The sequence below is a fragment of the Vigna umbellata genome, chromosome 9 (assembly GCF_029865625.1).
Source record: "Vigna umbellata cultivar VRB3 chromosome 9, Vumbellata_1.0, whole genome shotgun sequence".
NCBI lineage: Eukaryota > Viridiplantae > Streptophyta > Magnoliopsida > Fabales > Fabaceae > Vigna > Vigna umbellata.
Genome location: NC_142173.1, coordinates 45,634,799 through 45,656,227, shown reverse-complemented (window position 1 = coordinate 45,656,227; position 21,429 = coordinate 45,634,799). Strand labels below are relative to the sequence as shown.

Genomic DNA, 21,429 nt, shown 5'->3' with positions numbered 1-21,429 from the left:
TCTTCTTTTTGGTGGTGAATTGTGTTTGAATATTTATCTATTGTATTGTTTTCTTTAAAAGTTTTCATGCACTTTAATGCTTTCAATTATATTCGGTCGTGTTTTATTTAATTTCCAGTTTAATTTAATTTTACCACAACCAAAAAATCACAAAACCCCCCCTTTTTCCGTGTGTGATCTGAGACTGAACCGCAATATTGGTCCTTGTGAGACGACCTAGGAGTCACTTCCTAGCATTATACTGCATTCTTTTATGCACAACTTTTGTGAGAGGTGCGACCCTCTCATCAAAATGGCGCTGCTGCCGGGGACCAACGGTTCGGTTTTAGGTCTTTTGTGTTGATAATGTGTTGTTTGTGTGTTGTGTTTTGTCTTGTATGTTTGAGTGTGTGTGATTTGTTTGCTTAGGTTGTTTTGTGTGTTCAAAATTTTTGTGCTATCGTTTCATGATTTTAGGGTGTTGTGACTTAGTGCATGACTAGGGGAAATCCTGGGCCTATACGACCTTTTGATCCTGAGATTGATAGAACTTTTCATAGGTTAGCTAGGCATTCTAGAAATTTATCTTTAGAGTCTGTTTTTGAGTCTGTTCCATTGGATACTGTGCATCCCACTGCTGAGTACTTTGTGCATACTGCATCTACTGCATCTGTTGCATCTGCACGTGATTCTGATTCTGATTATGTTGTTTTTCACACTGAGAACAATATGGCACAACCTCCACCTCGTGAGAGGATTTTTAGGGAGATGGCTGCACCTGATTTCGATATCGAAAGCTTGTGCATCCAATATCCTGATGAGGACGTTCCATTTGTTCTCAAGACTGGACTGATCCATTTGTTGCCCAAGTTTCATGGTCTTGCAGGTGAGAGTCCTCACAAGCATTTGAAGGAATTCCACATTGTCTGTTCTAGTATGAACCCACATGATGTTCCTGAAGAGCACATCTTCTTGAAAGCATTCCCTCATTCATTGGAAAATGTTGCTAAAGATTGGTTGTATGGTTTGGCGCCTAGATCTGTCACTAGCTGGGATGATCTGAAGAGGTTGTTCTTGGATAAATTTTTCCCAGCATCCCGGACCACAACTATCAGAAAAGACATAACTGGGATTAGGCAGCTTGGTGGAGAGAACTTATATGAGTATTGGGAGAGATTCAAGACACTTTGTGCTAGCTGTCCCCACCATCAGATACCTGAACAACTCCTTATCCAGTATTTCTATGAGGGTTTGAACAACATGGACCGTGGTATGATTGATGCTGCCAGTGGTGGAGCTCTTGGAGACACCACACCTGCTGAGGCCAGGCAATTGATTGAGAAGATGGCCTCCAACTCCCAGCAGTTTAGCACCAGGAATGATGCCGTTGTGGTGAGGGGCGTACATGATGTTGTTGCCCAGTCTTTATCAGCTGTTGAAAGCAAGTTGGAAGGAAAGATTGACTCTCTTACGAAGTTGGTGACACAGTTGACTACCAACCATAGATCTGCAGCTCCATCTGCATCTCTTGCACGCGTATTTTTCGAAGAGTATAGCGCAGCGGAATTAACACTCAGAGAGTGGAAAGCGTATTCGATCACAATTAAACTTAATTTGGTCCTTTTAGTAAAAATAATTTTCTTTCAGAAAATTAATCAAACAGTTGATATACGTAAAATAAAATGAGTGTAGGGAATAAGAAGATCAACACAGAATTTTTATCCTGGTTCGAATCAAAAGATTCTACGTCCAGTCGTTAATCACTATAAATAGTGATTAACCTTTTTCACTAAAAAATTGTTTAACAGATTACAAGATAATAAACAAGAATAAAATGAATAGAACCACTCTACCAACTTCAAGAGAACCGCTTCAGCAATCGACCAACGATTCACAAGCTTCTCCTTTCACAAGACCAGGCAGAGCACCTTGCTAACTTGAAGAGAGTCTGCTCCGACTATCGACACACGATATGCGAGCCTCTCCTTTCACAAGACCAAGCAAGGGAACAATGAACAAAAAGCTTTCTGAGAACGTTCCTCTGACACACAGTGTTCTAAGCTTTCTTAGTTCAAAAAAAACGTTACTTTCTAATTTCTCCAAAACAAAATATATAGCCAAGTACACTGAGTGCCAAAGGTCAGCTCCCAACTGCCATGAATAATCGATTATTGTAAGTGATAATCGATTATTCAAGTCCGTTATAGGTTTTCAAAAAAGTGATAATCGATTATATGAAGTGATAATCGATTATTCAAGTATGACTTGTGATAATCGATTATTGCTTAATCATAATCGATTATTGTAGTTAAAAACGCAAGTTTACAAGGTTTACAAGAATTTCCTACTACATTTAATTTCTACAAATTGCTTTTAACTAATTCTAATATCTTCTGCAACTAAAACTTCTTGTAGCATCATCAAAACAAATTTCTTCAAGATTTACCAATACTCCTTATTGGTAACAACTATGTGCTATTTGTCCTTCCAGTGACCACTATACAGATGCTTGTCCTTCTTTGCAGCACCCTGCTGCCTCTGATGCGCCTCAGGCTTATGCCACGAACATCTACAACAACAGGCAGCCACAATAGCAAAATCATGACTTATCCAGCAACAGGTACAACCCAGGGTGGAGGAATCACCCCAATCTGAGATGGAACAATGCGCCACAGCATCAACAACAGGCACCACCTTTCCAGAATGCTGGAGCACCTAACAGATATGTGCCTCCACCTATGCAACAACACCAGAGGCAACAACAACAGCAGCAACAAGAGGCACCTGCCCAACCAGTTGCCCAACCTTCCACTTCGTCTGAACCTGCATTGGAAGAGTTAGTGAGACAGATGACTATGCAAAACCTGCAGTTTCAGCCGGAGACTAGAGCTTCCATACAGAGTCTCACTAACCAGATGGGTCAGATGGCTACTCAAATAAACCAGGCACAGTCTCAGAATTCTGATAAGTTACCATCCCAAACTGTGCAGAATCCAAGGAATGTTAGTGCCATCACCCTCAGATCTGGGAAGCAAATTGTTGTGCCCACCATGCCATCTCCGGCACCCGAGCCTCCTAAACTTTCACCTGCTACTTCCCATAGAAAAGAGGACCAGGCTGGTGCAAGCAAGACATTTGAGGCAGGTGAACCTTCTTCTTCTTCCGGTGGTTCTTCTTCTTCTACCACCACTAGCGCATCTCCTATCTTGCCTCACCAGATTCCTCTTCCATTCCCTCCAAAGGCGATGCCTAGCAAAAAGATGGAAGAGGTGGACAAAGAAATATTAGAGACCTTCAGGAAGGTAGAGGTGAACATACCTCTACTTGATGCCATAAAGCAGATTCCTAGATATGCAAAATTCCTGAAGGACCTGTGCACGCATAAGAGGAAAATGAAAGGAGATGAAAGAATCAGCATGGGCAGGAATGTATCTGCACTTATTGGTAAGTCGGTCCCGCACATTCCTGAAAAGTGCAAGGACCCAGGTACGTTTTGCATTCCTTGTATGATTGGAAATAGTAAATTTGAAAATGCCATGCTTGATTTGGGTGCTTCCATTAATGTCATGCCTCATTCAATTTTTAAATCCTTGTCTCTTGGCCCTTTACAACCTACGGGTCTGGTCATTCAGTTGGCCAACAGGAGTGTTACCCACCCAACAGGTTACATAGAGGATGTCTTGGTTAAGGTTGGTGAGCTGATTTTTCCTGCCGACTTTTATGTTTTGGAAATGGAGGAGGGATTCTCTCATGGATCTACTCCCATAATCTTAGGCAGACCCTTTTTGAAAACCGCCCGAACCAAGATTGATGTGTATGCTGGAACTTTATCCATGGAATTTGCTGATATTATGGTTCACTTTAATATTCTTAATGCAATGAAGTTCCCAGCTGAGGACCATTCTGTTTTTAAGATTGACATGTTGGATGACATTATTGATACATATGTTGATGATGATTTTGATTCTTTACATAAGAAAGAGCATTCTTTTCTATCTTCTCTACATACATGCATTGAATCTGAATTTGGGAATGATGTTGATTTTGAAGAGAATTTTGATATCCATGATGTTGATGATGTTTTTGATATGAATGATTTGATAATGTAATTGTCATGGATATGGATTTGGAGCTTGATGAGATAGGTGTTCCACCTTTACCTGTGAATTCTTTGGAGTCAGAATGCACTAACCACTTTGTAGGAAGTACAAATGAATCTGACTTGTTGATGGAAAAATTTATGAACACCAAAATATGATGTCACAAACTTGTTTTTCAATCGGCAAGTATGACCGAATCGTTCAAGTAATAAACTTGGTAAGACCAAGTATCGTTCTTCCCAAAGGACTCACGACCTAGTTTAGTTGTGTGGATTATTGATTAACTAAGACTTAAAGACAAAATATTTGGATTTTTATATGCAAAAGACGAAAATTAAATATGTATGCATGAAGTTTTGATCAATGGCAAAAGCAAAAGATAAACACTTTCAATGAAATATATGTATGAATATGTTGTTGGGGGTCAATTTCATCTTATCCACTCTCATATATTTTAGGAATTCAACATTCAAATCATCATTGTTAATGCCACTCTCTAAAGTACCTTTCAAGAAGGCTTCTCCCTAATTACGAGTTCATACAATTCCTAGCATTCCTAATAATTAGTTCATAAGTGCAGAAGCTTAACGACAACCAATATAATATTGGGAGAAATTCCCCGGATCTAGACTTCCCCGTACGTGCCCGTATCGACAAAACCAATAATCATGCATCGAATGAGTTAAACAATGCAAGCATTAAGCAAAGAGGAAAAACCCTAACTAATGATGAAAGAAAGCATAGGTCTTAATAAAAGATGTAAAAACAAATTCCATATATGAGAGCTTCAAAAGATTACATTGATTCCCCAACAAACATACAAAGTTTAGTTCACCATATTCATGGTGAACCTAGATGAATAACAATGAAAGAATGAAAGATAAAACCCTAAAAAGGTGAAGAGGAAGCCTGAGCATCCAAGATCCTCCTTCAAAGGGGTGGAAGAGAGAGTGTTTGCTTCGTTCCAGGCAAAGATACCTAACCCTAGGAAACCCTAAAGCTTATATATTATTCGTAAATTACAGAAAATTAGGTCCAAGCCCATAAAAGTGCCGCTCAGCGGTAAAGTACCGCTCAGCGGTAAAGTACCGCTCAGCGGTAAGTGCGTGAGTCGTTTCTTCCCCTTAGCGGCCATTTTGCCCCTCAGCGGACCTCCCATAACTTCCTGAGTGCCGCTCAGCGGTAAACTGCCGCTGAGCGGTGACTTCGGCTTCTCCTTTTGCACTTTTTGATGTCTTTTCTGATTTCATCTCTCTCCTTCTTCACTTCTTTCACCAAATTCACCTTAAAACCTGCACAAAAACACTGAAATCAAGCATAAACCTGTCCAGCTCTCTTATTTCTGAAAATATGACGAAAAGCATGATTTCAAGCTAGTTTCTAAGTGTAAAAAAGGTTCCTTTTTGTGTCAATTTTAAGCATGAAAATAACAGTTTTTCAACTGTTATCACAACCCCAAACTTAGAATTTTGCTTGTCCTCAAGCAAACAAGATATAACTCAATCTTCAACCAATTCATATGATGGTTCACTCATTCAAAAATCCTCTTTTTAGATAAGTAAAAACTTCAATCAAACTTATGACCAAGAGTTCAATCAAGATGTGCACATGCTTTAGTGTTTCACAAAGTCAGTTAATACCCAACAAATGCTCTTTTTCATGAATGACCAATCAATTAAGCATGGATGTTCATGTGCTAATGGAATATTTCCTCACTAGGTAAAGTGTTTCACTCAACACACAAGTGTATAAGAGGTAACCACTCATTCACTCTACTATCGCAATGTCACATGAATCAACTTTGCCTTTCATTTTACCACAATCAAAAACATTCACAAGCATGCATCATCACAAGGACTTTTCAATGGCTAATAATGTGGCTGGGCTAACAAGAATATTGGTTTTTCTGGATCGCAAAATCCTTGAGTTAAGAGAATCATAACACACAATTATTCTTATTTTTCCCAACTTGCCTTTGCATTTGCATTGAGCTTTACTTCTTTTTCTTTTCTTTTCTTTTTCTTTGCCTATACTTCCTTTTTGACTCTTAGCTCAATGCTTTTCCTTTTTCATGTTTTCCCAACAACCCCAAACTTGAACATTTAACAATACCACACAAGATCTTCTACTTAACTCAAGGTAAAGATTTTCAATCAAGGGTTTCAGTGTATGTTCAAGGCTAAGGGTTCAAAGGATAGAACAATAAGTGTTCTCTTTTAGTGGGCTAACTTTATGAATTTGGCCAATAAAAAGGGTTCCAACAAACGGCCTTGATCATATGATGCAAAACAAGCAATTGATTCAATCATAGAAAACCTGGGCAAAGTCATTCATGCTTTCAAAGTAATAGCATTTAACAATAACAACTCTGGAGCTCAAAACCTCACATATAAACTCATTCACATTTGACATACACATCCTGCTTAATTTCACAATCACAATCATAATATCATGCATTTGTTCACAAAGCTTGTGAATCACCTGTATAAGCATTTTAATGTGCACATCATCTCAACATCAATCAATCAATAAGTATCATCAAGCATTACTTATCACATAATCACAGTTAATAGCAAACCATCATAACGAACCAGATGTTCAATAGAGTACATCAAATTCTAATCTAAAAACATAAAATACTTACAGAATATTGGGTTGCCTCCCAGTAAGCGCTTGTTTAACGTCACGAGCCTGACCCAAACTTTCAAGGATCAACCAACAACATCATTGTGGAAAATTGTTGCACCTCTCCCCCTAGATAGAGTTTGAGACGTTGACCATTCACCACCCAACTTCTCTGTGGATCATCAGCAGCTGGATTAAATATTTCAATTGCTCCATGCGGATGCACTTCTTTTATCACAAATGGTCCTGACCATTTTGACTTCAGCTTCCCAGGAAATATCTTCAATCTTGAATTGAACAATAGTACTTGTTGTCCTGGATTGAAAACTCTATTCACCAACTTCCTGTCATGATAAAATTTAATTTTGTCTTTGTAAGCCTTGGATGAATCATATGCATGTAATCGCATTTCTTCAAGCTCCAAAATTTGCCGTCTGCGTGTGCATTGAGTTTCATAAGGATCAAAATTCAAGAATTTCAAAGCCCATAATGCTCTATGCTCCAATTCTATTGGCAAATGGCATGCTTTCCCATAGACTAATTGAAATGGTGATAATCCCATAGACGTCTTCATTGCTGTCCTATAAGCCCAAAGAACATCATCCAATTTGAGAGACTAATCCTTTCTTGATGAAGTCACTGTTTTTTCCAGGATCCTTTTTATCTCCCTGTTAGACACCTCAGCTTGTCCATTGGTTTGTGGATGATAAGGTGCAGCTACCTTATGTTTTACTCCATAGTGTTTGAGTACTTTCTCTAGCTGATAATTGCAAAAATGAGATCCTCCATCACTGATCAACACTCTTGGAGTGCCGAAACGTGAGAATATCTGCCTCTTCAAGAATTTAATTACCGTGCTAGCATCATTTTTAGGACAAGCTAATGCTTCCACCCATTTACTCACATAATCTACTGCTACCAGAATATATTCATTGTTGAAAGATGGAGGGAAGGGTCCAACAAAATCAATACCCCAACAATCAAAAACCTCAACCTCTAAAATACCTTGTAAAGGCATCTCATGACGTTTAGTGATTGTCCCTACTCTTTGACATTTATCACAATTTCTAGCATGATTATGGGCATCCTTAAACAAAGTTGGCCAATAAAATCCTGATTGAAGGACTTTTGCTGCTGTTCTTTCTCCATTAAAATGTCCTCCGTAAGGTGAATCATGACAATGCCAGAGAATTCCTTCTGCTTCTTCGTTTGTAACACATCTCCTCAAAAGATTATCTGCTCCAATTTTGAACAAATCAGGATCATCCCAAACAAACTGCTTGGCATCATGCAAAAATTTCTTTCTTTGTTGCCAAGTTAAGTCTTCCGGCATGACCCTTGCAGCTTTGAAATTAGCCATATCAACAAACCAGGGTCTCTGCTGAATATACATGAGTGATTCATCTGAAAAAGATTCCCAAATTTCAGACTCCTTGCTAGTGACTTCATTGTTGACTAACCGTGACAAATGATCAGCAATTAAGTTCTCACTTCCTTTCTTATCACGGATTTCTACATCAAATTCTTGTAATAGTAATACCCATCTAATCAGACGTGGCTTAGAATCTGATTTGGTCAACAAATATTTGATAGCTGCATGATCTGTATAGACAGTCACCTTAGACCCAATAAGATAAGGTCTAAATTTCTCTAGAGCATACACAATAGCAAGAAATTCTTTCTCTGTGGTAGCATAATTCAGTTGAGCATCATTCAGAACCTTGCTAGCATAATAATTGGATGAAACTTTTGTTCTTTCCGCTGGCCAAGGACAACTCCTATTGCATAATCACTTGCATCACACATTAATTCAAAATTTTGATTCCAATCTGGCGCTACAATTACTGGAGCTGACACTAACTTCTTCTTCAATATGTCAAAAGCTTTCAGACAGTCTTCATTCATCACAAAAGGCGCATCCTTCATCAAAAGATTACTCAATGGTTTAGCAATTTTTGAGAAATCTTTGATGAATCTTCTATAAAACCCAGCATGACCAAGAAAACTTCTAATCCCCTTTACATTTGTTGGTGGAGGTAGTTTCTCAATGACTTCTACTTTAGCTTTGTCTACCTCAATTCCTTTAGCAGAAATTTTATGCCCCAATACAATTCCTTCAGTTACCATGAAATGACATTTCTCCCAATTAAGAACAAGATTTGTCTGAACACATCTTTTGAGGACAGTGTTCAAATTAGCCAAACATCTCTGGAAAGAATTTCCAAAAACTGAGAAATCATCCATGAATACTTCAATGCATTTTTCTAAGAGATCTGCAAAAATTGCCTGCATACACCTCTGAAACGTAGCTGGAGCATTACATAATCCAAAAGGCATCTTTCTATATGCAAAGATACCAAAAGGACAAGTAAAAGCCGTCTTCTCCTGGTCTTTTGGATCTACCACAATTTGATTGTATCCCGAATATCCATCTAGAAAACAATAGAAAGCCTACCCTGATAACCTTTCTAACATCTGATCCATGAAAGGAAGCGGAAAATGATCTTTCCTAGTAGCTTTATTTAGCTTCCTGTAATCAATGCACATACGCCAGCCAGTAACTGTCCGAGTAGGAATAAGTTAATTCTTATCATTATAAATTACTGTCATCCCACCTTTCTTTGGAACCACCTGTACTGGACTCACCCATTCACTATCAGAGATTGGATAGATGATACCCGCTTCTAGCAGTTTCAACACTTCTTTTCTGACCACCTCCTTCATAACAGGATTTAACCTTCTCTGTGGTTGAGCACTTGGTTTATAATCTTCTTCCATAAAAATCTTGTGCATGCAATAAGTTGGGCTAATACCTTTGAGATCTGATATTGACCACCCAATTGCTTCTTTGTTGGCTTTCAAAATTTCTATCAACTGCTCTTCTTCTTGTAGAGATAAAGAGTTATTGATGATGACTGGCTTTGTTCCATCTTCTTCTAGAAAAACATATTTCAGATGTGATGGCAATCTTTTTAATTCTGGTGTCTGTGCTTTAACTGCTTCTTCCTTATCAATTATTTCGAATATTGGATCTTCCTCCAGACTCTTTTTCAATGTTTCCAAGTCCATCAGACATTCATCAATCAATTTCTCTTCTTCTTCATCTAAATCTTCACATGCATTAATGAGAGTTTTTTCCAATGGAGAAATATTTTGCACCATCCTTTCTTGCACCATACAAACTTCATCAAGTTCATCAAATTGAAAACATGCTTTGTCATCATTTGGATATGTCATGGCCTTGGATACGTCAAAAGTGACTTCTTCATCATCAACTCTCATTTTAAGCTTACCATTCTCTACATCAATCAAAACTCTAGCAGTCTTCATAAAAGGTCTCCCAAGAATAAGAGGAACATCATTATTCCCTTCCATCTCCATCACAATAAAATCCACTGGGAATACAAATTTGTCAACCTTTACTAGAACATCTTCAACCACTCCAGATGGATATTTAAGAGACCTGTCCGCCAATTGAAGAGCCATTCTGGTTGGTTTAATTTCCAACCCCTGAATTGTTCTGCACATGGATAGCGGCATTAGATTAATGCTAGCTCCCAAATCAATCAATGCTCTTCCAACTTTCACATCTCCTATGGTGCATGGAATAGTAAAGCTTCTTGGGTCTTTAAGTTTAGGAGGTAGTTTCTGTATGATTGCACTGCAGTTACCCTGTACATTGATAGTTTCCTTTTCAATATACTTGTTTTTCTTTGTGAGGAGTTCCTTCAAAAACTTTGCATATGCTGGCATCTGTTACAATGCTTCAGAGAATGGTATAGTGATTTCAAGCTTCTTAAACAACTCCATGAATCTTTCCAATTGCTTTTCTTTCTCCTTCCTCGAATAACTCTTTGGATAAGGAAGTGGTTTTTCATACTCTTTTTCTTTTTGTCTCTCCTCTCTCTCTTCTTCTTTTTTCTTTTTCTCTCTCTCAACTCTTTCCTTCCACTCACATGTTTCTTTTTCACTCTCACTCTCATTTTCTTTCTCTTCTCTTTCTTGTTTTCTCTCTTCTAACACTCTACCACTTCTGGTCACAACAGTTTTACACTCCTTTCTGAGATTATCATGTTTAATCTTGTCAACTATTCTCTTAACATAAACCTCCATATTTTTAAATGCAGCATCCATATTCTGACAATAAGACGCATTTGTCTTCAAGAATCTTTGGAAAGTCTCTTCAAGTTTTGTTGTTTTCTCAATTGGAGTAGATTGCATTTGCCATTTTTGTTGTTGCACTTGAACCATTGAGACCTGTTGTATTTCCTGTGTTATTTGAGAAAGCTTCATAATTACCTCTTCAAGCTGTTGAGATATAATTCTATTTTGAATAAGCAAAGCATCATTTGATTGTAACAACTCCTTCTGACTATGATATCCTTTTTCAATGTTGAGTTCGTTGTCACTAGTAGCCATATTTTCAATAATTTCAGTTGCTTCCTCTGGAGTTTTCCATTTAATGTTTCCTCCTGCTGAGGCATGAAGCATCATCTTAGTTTGTGAGTCAAGACCTCCAAGGAAAGTTAGGACTACTTCTTCTTCTTTGAAACCATGCATGGGCGTTTTTTGTAATAGGCTTTTATATCTGTCCCATGCATGCCCCAGTGATTCTTCCATACCCTGCTTAAATGAAGAAATTTCTTGCTTGCCTTTTATCCTCTTAGATTGTGGGAAGTACTTGTTTAAAAATTTTGTGACCACTACTTCCCATTCTGTGAAACTTTCTTCTGGGAAAGAATTCAACCACAGTTTAGCATTGCCTCCCAATGAGAAAGGAAACAAGCTAAGTTTGATAGCTTCGTCTGGCACCCCATTAATTTTTACTGTGTTGCAAATCTCATTGAAGGTAGTGAGGTGCTCATATGGGCTTTCATGAGATAACCCATTAAATTGGTTGCTTTTTGATGAGTCTATATTTTACTGACTTCACTTAGTTTATTGTGCTAGAATTAATCAGGGAATTGTGATTAAATGTCCGATATTTTCCCGTTTTCACCAATTGTGCTTAATTTGATCGGAAATTCAAATTTTAATTAATTTGAATTATTTGAGCTAATTATTTGCATTATTAATTATAGGGAAATTATTGGATAATAATTTGGGACATTTGGAAAAACATTCACACAGTTTGCTTAGAAGAACTTGCACTGCATTTATTTGTTCTGTGTGTTGATAAATATTTTTCTTGAATTTGTAATAGCTAAGGTCCATTGGAAAATTAATTTTGGAAGAGGGGCCCACATTGCAGCACTCACGGTCCAGCTGCTAGCTCCAGGCTGCACACACACACACGGCCCACAAGAAAGCAGCCACGGTGGCAACTTGGAGAGGGGTGCGTCCAGCAAAGAAGGAGCCCACGGCTGGAAGCACAGGAAGCCCGCAAGGAAGTGTCCAACACCTTGAATCCAGTGGCATCCGGAAGCAGCTTGGGGTGTGCACGGGAGAGAAAGAAGAGAAGCACTCGGCCCTTGGAAAGAAAGCGTTCACAGAACCAGCAAGGGGGGTGTCAAGAGAAGCCATCCGGCAATTAGAAGTCCAGCTGGCAGGAGAAGAAAGGAGATCATGCGTCCAAGTTCAACTCGCTCCAGCATTTTCCAGCAGCTCACGGTCTTGCATGGGAGAAGAGAGCCCAATGATGATTAGAAGTGAAGGTGTTGAACGTCCATGTGCACAAGAAGCATCCAGCAATGGAAGGGAGGTGCAGAACACAGCAAGTCTGCGGCCCAGCCATAGTCCAGCAGATTGGAAGTGGTGTGTGCATGGAGAGAAGGGTGCTACGCCCAGCAATCCGATGAAGTGCATCCAGCACTGATCCAGCAACGTGAGCCCACACGCGGAAGCACGGAGACAGTAAAAAAGGGTTGAACTGATGGAGAAAAGCGGGCACACCTGGAAGCTCCAACCGCCACTTTTGCCACGCACTCTCCCTGTCTCTCGGTTTTTTTGGTTTTATTTTGGTTTTTGCTTTTGAGCGTTTTTGGGGGGTATGTGAGAACGGCAGAGTATATTCATTCACGGACACTGGAAGGAACTCACGGCAACACACACTCTGGATCTTTGGTTTTGAAACTTTTGGCTGTGAACGTTTTCATCTAATGCCATTTCACTTTGAATTGCATTTAATGTTTCGTTTGTTACTTGTATCTGTGTTTTATTCCATGAGCTTTGTCACTGCATGTCACGGTCACAATCAATTATTTGCTTGAGTGGAGTATAATATTTGTTCAATTACTTCAAGGGAAGATTAAGTCTTTGGTTTTGCTAGAATAAAGTATAATATGTGTAGGAATTAAAAATCAGAAAAGCATTGTCTAGAAGCATGGCATATGAGGTGATGAATAAAAAAATTGAAGGTGGAAACTAGATGGTATTAGGTGTCACGGTTTTGAAAGGAAGAAGGAAGAGGGGTCTTTTAGCTTTTGAATTCTGCACGGTCACGGCTGGAATTGTGTGCAAGGTGGGGTAGGAAGAAGAAGATTAATTAATTGCTTGGAGTGAGTGCAGGGATGTTACGGGTTAGAGAAAAAAAATAGCTTGCTTCTAATTATTTTTTTTTCGGAATGAAGAAGAAGTGCACATGGCTGCAACGTCCTGAGGGGTTTTTGGTTTTTTTTATATTATATATATTAGAATGTTGCTTTGCCATGATGATGTGCATTGAAACTGCTGCAATGTGAAATTCAAGTTTTATTAGCCCTTTGTTTTTCTTTTTTTTTTTTTTTTTCTTTTTCTTTCCAATTACCGTGCATTTCAAGTTTCATCTCAGTTAGAATGTGTATTTAATGGGTTAGCTTAAGTGTTGCATTTGAATAGCACATCATGTGTTTCTTTATTATTTTCTACATTTTAATTAGTTTGCACATCTTGTTTTAGGACAATTTAATGTTTTCATTCACTTTAATGCTTTCAATTATGTTCAATTGTGTTTAATTTCAATTTTAATTTAGTTAATTTCTAATCACAAAAACACTTTCAAACCCCCCTCACTAAGTGTTGATCTGAGACTGAACCCAATTTGGTCCTTGAGAGACGACCTAGGAGTCACTTCCTAGTCTATACTGCATTATTTTATGCACAATTTTTGTGGGAGGTGCGACCCTCTCATCAAAATGGCGCCGTTGCTGGGGACCAACGGTTCAGTCTTAGGTCTTTTTGTTGTGTTTGTGTGTGTTGTGTTTTGTCTTGTGTTGTGATGTGATGTGATGTGATGTTCTGTTTTGTGTGTGCGTGTTGCATGTATAAATGTGTTGTGTTTTATTTGTTTCGTAATTTTTAGTATTTTTCTTTTTCCATGTCTACTTATTCTGATTTCGTGAATACTGCTTATTTTGCTAGTGCCTCTGATTATGATTCTCATTCTGCATGTTACTCTGATTGTAATTCATATTCTGCTGATTTCTATGTTGAGAACAATATGACTCATCCTCAAATTTCTAAGAGTGCTCTTTGTGAGCCGGTTTCACTTAAGAAGGATGATCTTCATTGCGATCTCACCTCTGGACTGATACATTTGCTGCCTAAGTTTCATGGTTTTGTAGGAGAATGCCCACACAGACATTTTGAGGAGCTCCACATCATGTGCTCTTCAATGAAGCCTCCAGATGTCCCTCTTGATTACATTTTCTTGAGCGCATTTCCGCATTCATTACAAGGAGCAGCTAAGGATTGGCAAGACTCTCTTCCTCTGAGATCCGTTACCGATTGGGGATATCTTGAGCACCAATTTCTGAGCAAATTTTCCCCTGTGCAATATGCTTACAGCAACGGTCTTGGATGGAATGACCCTACCTTGGGATGGTATGATGCTCCACAGCATCAATATCAAGAACCACCATTCCAGAGTACTTTCATGCCTCCACCAGTCCAGCAATACGAGAGTCAGCAGTATAGTGCTCCTGCCGAAATAGCTCCTCAGCTTTCTACTTCTGAGCCTACATTGAAGGAGTTGTTGGAGCAGTTGACCATGCAGAACCTGCAGTTTCAGCAAGAGACCAGAGCGTCCATTCAGAGCTTGAATGACCAGATAGGGCAGATGGCTACTCAATTAAATCAGGAACAGTCTCAAGATTCAGAGTTACCATTTCAGACTGTTCAGATTCAAGATGATGTTAGTGTCATCCACGTAGGAGATGGGGAGCAGAGTAATGCGCTCATTGTGCCACCTACTTTCCCATCGTCCTATGTCCCTCCTCTTGCACATAAGGAGACTGATGAAGATTTTGAGGACCAGACAGGTATAAGCAGTAATTTTGAGACAGGTAGACCATTTTCATCCTCCACCACTGTTCCAATCTTTAGGAAAGTGGAGGTAAACATACCTCAAATTGATTATTCTGTTGATGATTGTGTTATGCATGATTATGATGTTGATAGGTATGTTGATGATTATATTGTTGTTGAGTCTGATTTTAATTTTCCCTCTATGCATGATGAAAACCAATTTTTGATGTCGCATCCGAATGTTTATTCTCCATGCATTGAACATGAATCTGAGTCTGTCGTTGATATTGCTTGTGATTTTGAAATTGATTCATGTTCTGAGGATGTATCTGAGGTTCAGTCTGTTACACTTGGATTGGGTGTTATACCCCTGCATGTAATTTCTGTAGAGCCACATTGCACTAACCCTATTGCAGGAGGTACACAAGAATTTGACCAACATGCACCCACAGTGGAAAACAAAGGTGCTTACACTCACAAAAGCTTCAACATCAGTAGGCACCTGCTGAACCTGCTCATCAACAATCTTTGCTTCTTAGATCCAGCTGTGGAAGACATTTCCCTGCTCGATCAGATTTGGAGGATGAAGCAATTTTTCCTCAAAACTTCCTGGCTGGATACTGTGGTGGAAGACATCTCCCTGCAAGTCCAAAATTGGCAACTGCCACCATGATCAGGGGAGTTTTCTTTCTCTCTTCTCCCCCTTTCCCTACTTTTATTGCATTTGTCCATGATCTGTTCACTGTTTTGATTTTCGATCTTATGCTTATGACACATTGAGGACGCTGTGTAGTTTAAGTGTGGTCTATTTTGATGAGTCAATATTTTATTCACTTCACTTAGTTTATTGTACCGAATTTAATCGGGGAATTGTGCTTAATTGTCCGGTATTTTCCCGTTTTTGATAATTGTGTTTAATTTGACCAAAAATTCTTATTTTAATTAATTTGAATTATTTGAGCTAATTATTTGCATTATTAATTATAGGGAAATTGTTGGATAATATTTGGGACATTTAGAGGCTAAATCTGAGGAGGTGTGGATTTAAATTATGGGAGTGCACCTGGAGATGGGCTTGGTTGGAGAAGCTAAGAAGTGGTGCTTGAAGAAAAAGAGGCTCACGGCCTGCACCCAACAGGAGCACGAGCGTCCAGCAGATGGCACGCACGTCCTGATTTGGCTTCTCGCTGAGGACGTGCGTCCGCACACATCCAGGACGTGCGTCCGCACACATCCAGGACGTGCGTCCGCACACATCCAGGACGAGCGTCTGCACACATCCAGGACGAGCGTCCGCACAAATCCAGGACGAGCGTCCGCACAAATCCAGGACGAGCGTCCAACAAAGATGAAGCGCACGTCCGCACACATCCAGCACGCACGTCCAGCACGTCCAGACACTTCCAGAACGAACGTCCAGCAGAGTGGAAGACAACGCACGTCCAGCACACTCCACACGCGTCCAACAATGTAGGGGGTGCACTGTCCAGTGAGGCCCACCACGGCCCAAGGCCTGAGAAGCAGTTTTGGGGGTGCATCCAGCACTGATCCAGAAACGTGAGCGTCCATGGCAGCTTTCTTAGGTGGTGCGTGAAGAAAAATGAAAGCACAGCAGCGTCCATGCTTCCACGCACACGGTCCAGAAATTCAAGCGGACTCATCATCCATCAGCAACATCCACGGCCTGGTGACAGCAAGCAAATATGGGGGTGCATCCAGCAGCTGACGTGTCCAAAGTGAATAGGGCATGCTATATTAAATGAAAAAATGAGAGGGCTGAGGGGGGAGCGTCAGCCGCCACCCTTTTCTTTTCTGCATTTTCACCTTTGAACATTGGGGGGATCTTTTCACTTAGAAAAATTACAGCAACAGAGATGGAGGGTTACGGCTAGAGGATTCTTGAAGCTGACCCAGCCGCCACCCACGTTTTGACTCATGCCCTTTTTATTTCTTTGGTTCATGCACTTTTGAAGGGGAAGAACGTTCACGGCTACCATCTTCACTTGGTTTTCTTTCGTTGGCTTTTCAACATTTTTTTTTGTAATAGAAGCTGCTGCCACCTAAGTGAAATTCATTTTCTTTTGGTTTGGGGTTTCTTTTCCATTTCCAGTGATCAATATTATGTGATGTTAGTATAATTTCTTGTTTTCTGTAATGAACTTCAGTGTAATTTCCAGTCTCATTTCAAATTATGTTTCTGAGCTTCCAGGTTTGTTTACTGTTTTATTTCTGTCGCAGTTTAAATTCCGCTAGTCTCATGCTTTCTGCGATTTTAAATTTCTGCTGATATGATGTTTTACGCTGTTGTTTGAACATTTCATTTTCTCTGATGCACTTTAAATTTTCGTTTTTATTATTCTGCTGCAAATTTCTCCTTCTGTTTTACTGTTTTGAAATCTGAATTTACATTTTCTGCAAGCTGTTTGTTTTTCTGAACCAAAGTTTTCGGAACGTTTACCATTCAGTCATGTTTTCCAGTTTCATTTGCATTGCACTGTGTTGATTTTCGTTTTTACCATTTGGTGATTTTACTGTTTGCACGTTTTTTTTTACTGTTTCGGTTTTCACTGTTTTAATTTATTTTTACTGCAATTTATTTCTTTTGTCCACAACAACAAACTCAAAACCGCCCACTACGTGTTAGAGCTAAGACTGAACCACATTTGGTCCTTGAGAGACGACCTAGGAGTCACTTCCTAGTTTATACTGCATTAATTTATGCACAACTTTTGTGGGGAGGTGCGACCCTCTCATCACTTTTCACCAGTTGGATCAGTGCTGGTTTGACCTCCATGTTAGCTGCATTGACTCTAGGTCTATCTATACTGTTAAAGTGCTGAGGTCCAGCTATATTGGTGTAATCAGCAAGAGCTCTTCTGATATTATTGTTCTCCATATTTTCTGTGCTATGAACAGAACCTTGTGGTGATGGTTGTAACAGAGTTTCCGGAGCAGGGAAAAGTTCTCTAGATGTTCGGATTCTTCTCCTCCGTCTACTCTCGTCTAGACCTTCAAGAAGAGGTTCTGTTGTTTTCTTGCTCCTAGTTCAAATTGCCTCCTGCATACACAAGAACACAAAACCCTAGAATATTTGGTTAGCACAAAAAGATATAGGAGAAGATAAAAACAGAAAACAGAAAAATACAAATAAAAACAGAAAATAAAATAAAATAAAATCTAATAAAAACCGAAAAAAATAAAAACAGAAAATAAAAACAGAAATTCAAAATTAAAGTCAAAGATAATCAATAATCACACAAATTAACCAGTTAAACCACGAGTCCCCGGCAACGACGCCAAAAACTTGATGGACAAATTTATGAACACCAAAATATGATGTCACAAACTTGTTTTTCAATCGGCAAGTATGACCGAATCGTTCAGGTAATAAACTTGGTAAGACCAAGTATCGTTCTTCCCAAAGGACTCACGGCCTAGTTTAGTTGTGTGGTTTATTGATTAGCTAAGACTTAAAGACAAAATATTTGGATTTTTATATGCAAAAGACGAAAATTAAATATGTATGCATGAAGTTTTGATCAATGGCAAAAGCAAAAGATAAACACTTTCAATGAAATATATGTATGAATATGTTGTTGGGGGTCAATTTCATCTTATCCACTCTCATATATTTTAGGAATTCAACATTCAAATCATCATTGTTAATGCCACTCTCTAAAGTACCTTTCAAGAAGGCTTCTCCCTAATTACGAGTTCATACAATTCCTAGCATTCCTAATAATTAGTTCATAAGTGCAGGAGCTTAACGACAACCAATATAATATTGGGAGAAATTCCCTGGATCTAGACTTCCCCGTACGTGCCCGTATCGACAAAACCAATAATCATGCATCGAATGAGTTAAACAATGCAAGCATTAAGCAAAGAGGAAAAACCCTAACTAATGATGAAAGAAAGCATAGGTCTTAATAAAAGATGTAAAAACAAATTCAATATATGAGAGCTTCAAAAGATTACATTGATTCCCCAACAAACATACAAAGTTTAGTTCACCATATTCATGGTGAACCTAGATGAATAACAATGAAAGAATGAAAGATAAAACCCTAAAAAGGTGAAGAGGAAGCCTGAGCATCCAAGATCCTCCTTCAAAGGGGTGGAAGAGAGAGTGTTTGCTTCGTTCCAGCCAAAGATACCTAACCCTAGGAAACCCTAAAGCTTATATATTATTCGTAAATTACAGAAAATTAGGTCCAAGCCCATAAAAGTGCCGCTCAGCGGTAAAGTACCGCTCAGCGGTAAGTGCGTGAGTCGTTTCTTCCCCTTAGCGGCCATTTTGCCCCTCAGCGGACCTCCCGTAACTTCCTGAGTGCCGCTCAGCGGTAAACTGCCGCTGAGCGGTGACTTCGGCTTCTCCTTTTGCACTTTTTGATGTCTTTTCTGATTTCATCTGTCTCCTTCTTCACTTCTTTCACCAAATTCACCTTAAAACCTGCACAAAAACACTGAAATCAAGCATAAACCTGTCCAGCTCTCTTATTTCTAAAAATATGAAGAAAAGCATGATTTCAAGCTAGTTTCTAAGTTTAAAGGTTGCTTTTTGTCTCAATTTTAAGCATGAAAATAACAGTTTTTCAACTGTTATCACTTGCAGGCACCTACTCTTGAGTTGAAACTGCTCCCAGACAACCTTAAGGACGTGTACTTGGAGGATGATGAGAAGAAACCGGTGATCATTTCTACCTCCCTTGATTCTGTTCAAGAGGAGAAGTTGCTTGGTGTGTTGAGGAAGCACAAGAAGGCCATTGGTTGGAGTTTGGCTGACATACCTGGTATTAGCCCATCCACATGCATGCATAGAATTCTTTTGGAAGATGGGGCAAGGCCAGTCAGACAGCCACAAAGAAGGCAAAACCCCGTGATCATGGACGTCATCAAGAAGGAGGTGACCAAGCTTTTGCAAGCTGGGATCATCTACCCTATTTCAGACAGTCAGTGGGTTTGCCTCATCCATGTTGTGCCCAAGAAAACTGGCCTCATTGTGGTGAAGAATGAGAGAGATGAGCTTATCCCAGCTAGAGTGCAGAACAGCTGGAGAGTCTGCATTGACTATAGGAGGCTCAACCAAGCAACCAGGAAAGATCATTTCCCCCTGCCATTCATTGATCAGATGCTGGAGCGCCTGGCAGGTAAATCTCATTATTGCTTTCTTGATGGGTTTTCTGGCTACTTTCAAATCAATATTGCTCCTGAGGACCAAGAGAAAACCACGTTCACCTGCCCCTTTGGCACTTTTGCCTATAGGAGGATGCCATTTGGCCTATGCAATGCCCCTGGTACCTTCCAGCGGTGCATGCTTAGCATTTTTAGCGATTTTCTTGAAAATTGCATAGAGGTGTTCATGGATGATTTTACTGTATACGGATCCTCATTTGATGCATGTTTAGACAGTTTGGAAAAGGTTTTGAAAAGATGCATTGATAACAACCTTGTTCTAAATTTTGAGAAGTGTCATTTCATGGTCGAACAAGGTCTAGTGTTAAGGCATATCATTTCAAGGAAGGGAATAGAGGTAGATCCTGCAAAAATATCTGTGATTTCGCAATTGCCTTACCCATCTTGCGTGCGAGAGGTTCGATCTTTTCTTGGGCATGCAGGTTTCTATAGGCGCTTCATCAAGGACTTCAGCAAGAAAGTGCTTCCCTTGTCCAAACTGTTACAGAAAGACATTGAGTTTAACTTTGATGACAGATGCAAATAGGCTTTTGACCACCTGACGGAAGCTTTGACCACCACTCCAATCATCAAGTCACCAGACTGGACTACCCAAGCGAATTACACCACCACTGAGAAAGAGCTCTTAGCCATTGTGTTCGCTCTTGACAAATTTAGATCTTATTTGCTTGGTTCTCCTGTCACTGTTTTCACTGACCATGCAGCTCTAAAGTTTCTGTTGAAAAAGGCTGAGTCAAAGCCTAGATTGAGCAGGTGGATGCTACTGCTCCAGGAGTTTGACTTGCACATTGAAGACCAGAGTGGAGCACAAAATTTGGTTGCAGACCACCTCAGCCGGATTGAAAAAGCTGGGAATGAAGCTGATGTGTTGCCCATCCAGGATGCCTTTCCTGACGAGAGTCTGTTGATGATTTCTTACTCTCACCCCACTCCTTGGTTTGCACACATTGTAAATTATTTGGTTGCTTCAGTTTTTCCTCCCTTAGCATCACGTGTTCAGATTGCTAAAATTAAGAGTGATGCTAAGTATTATGTTTGGGATGACCCATATCTGTGGAAGTTGTGTAATGACCAGGGTACTAGGAGATGCATTCCAGACCATGAGATTGACTCGGTCCTGCAGTTTTGTCATGCCTCCTCACCTGGTGGTCATCTGGGGATACAGAGAACAGCTCGCAGGGTGCTTGACTGTGGTTTCTATTGGCCTTCCATCTTCAAAGATGCGGAGAAGATTTGCAGCACTTGTGAGCCTTGTCAGAGAGCAGGAAGATCAATTTCACAGAGACAAGAGATGCCTCAACAACCT

The 21,429-nt window shown here is 39.6% G+C and overlaps 1 protein-coding gene across 1 annotated transcript; it reads left to right on the top strand.

The window, feature by feature from the left end:
* Positions 1–474: 474 nt before the first annotated feature.
* Positions 475–20,649, top strand: LOC148193676 (uncharacterized). The gene is made up of 5 exons (XM_088099485.1): positions 475–645; positions 703–1,464; positions 2,808–4,058; positions 14,575–14,662; positions 19,544–20,649. Exons 1-5 carry the CDS (start codon positions 475–477, stop codon positions 20,647–20,649), a joined length of 3,378 nt encoding a protein of 1,125 aa, XP_087955611.1.
* Positions 20,650–21,429: the final 780 nt, after the last annotated feature.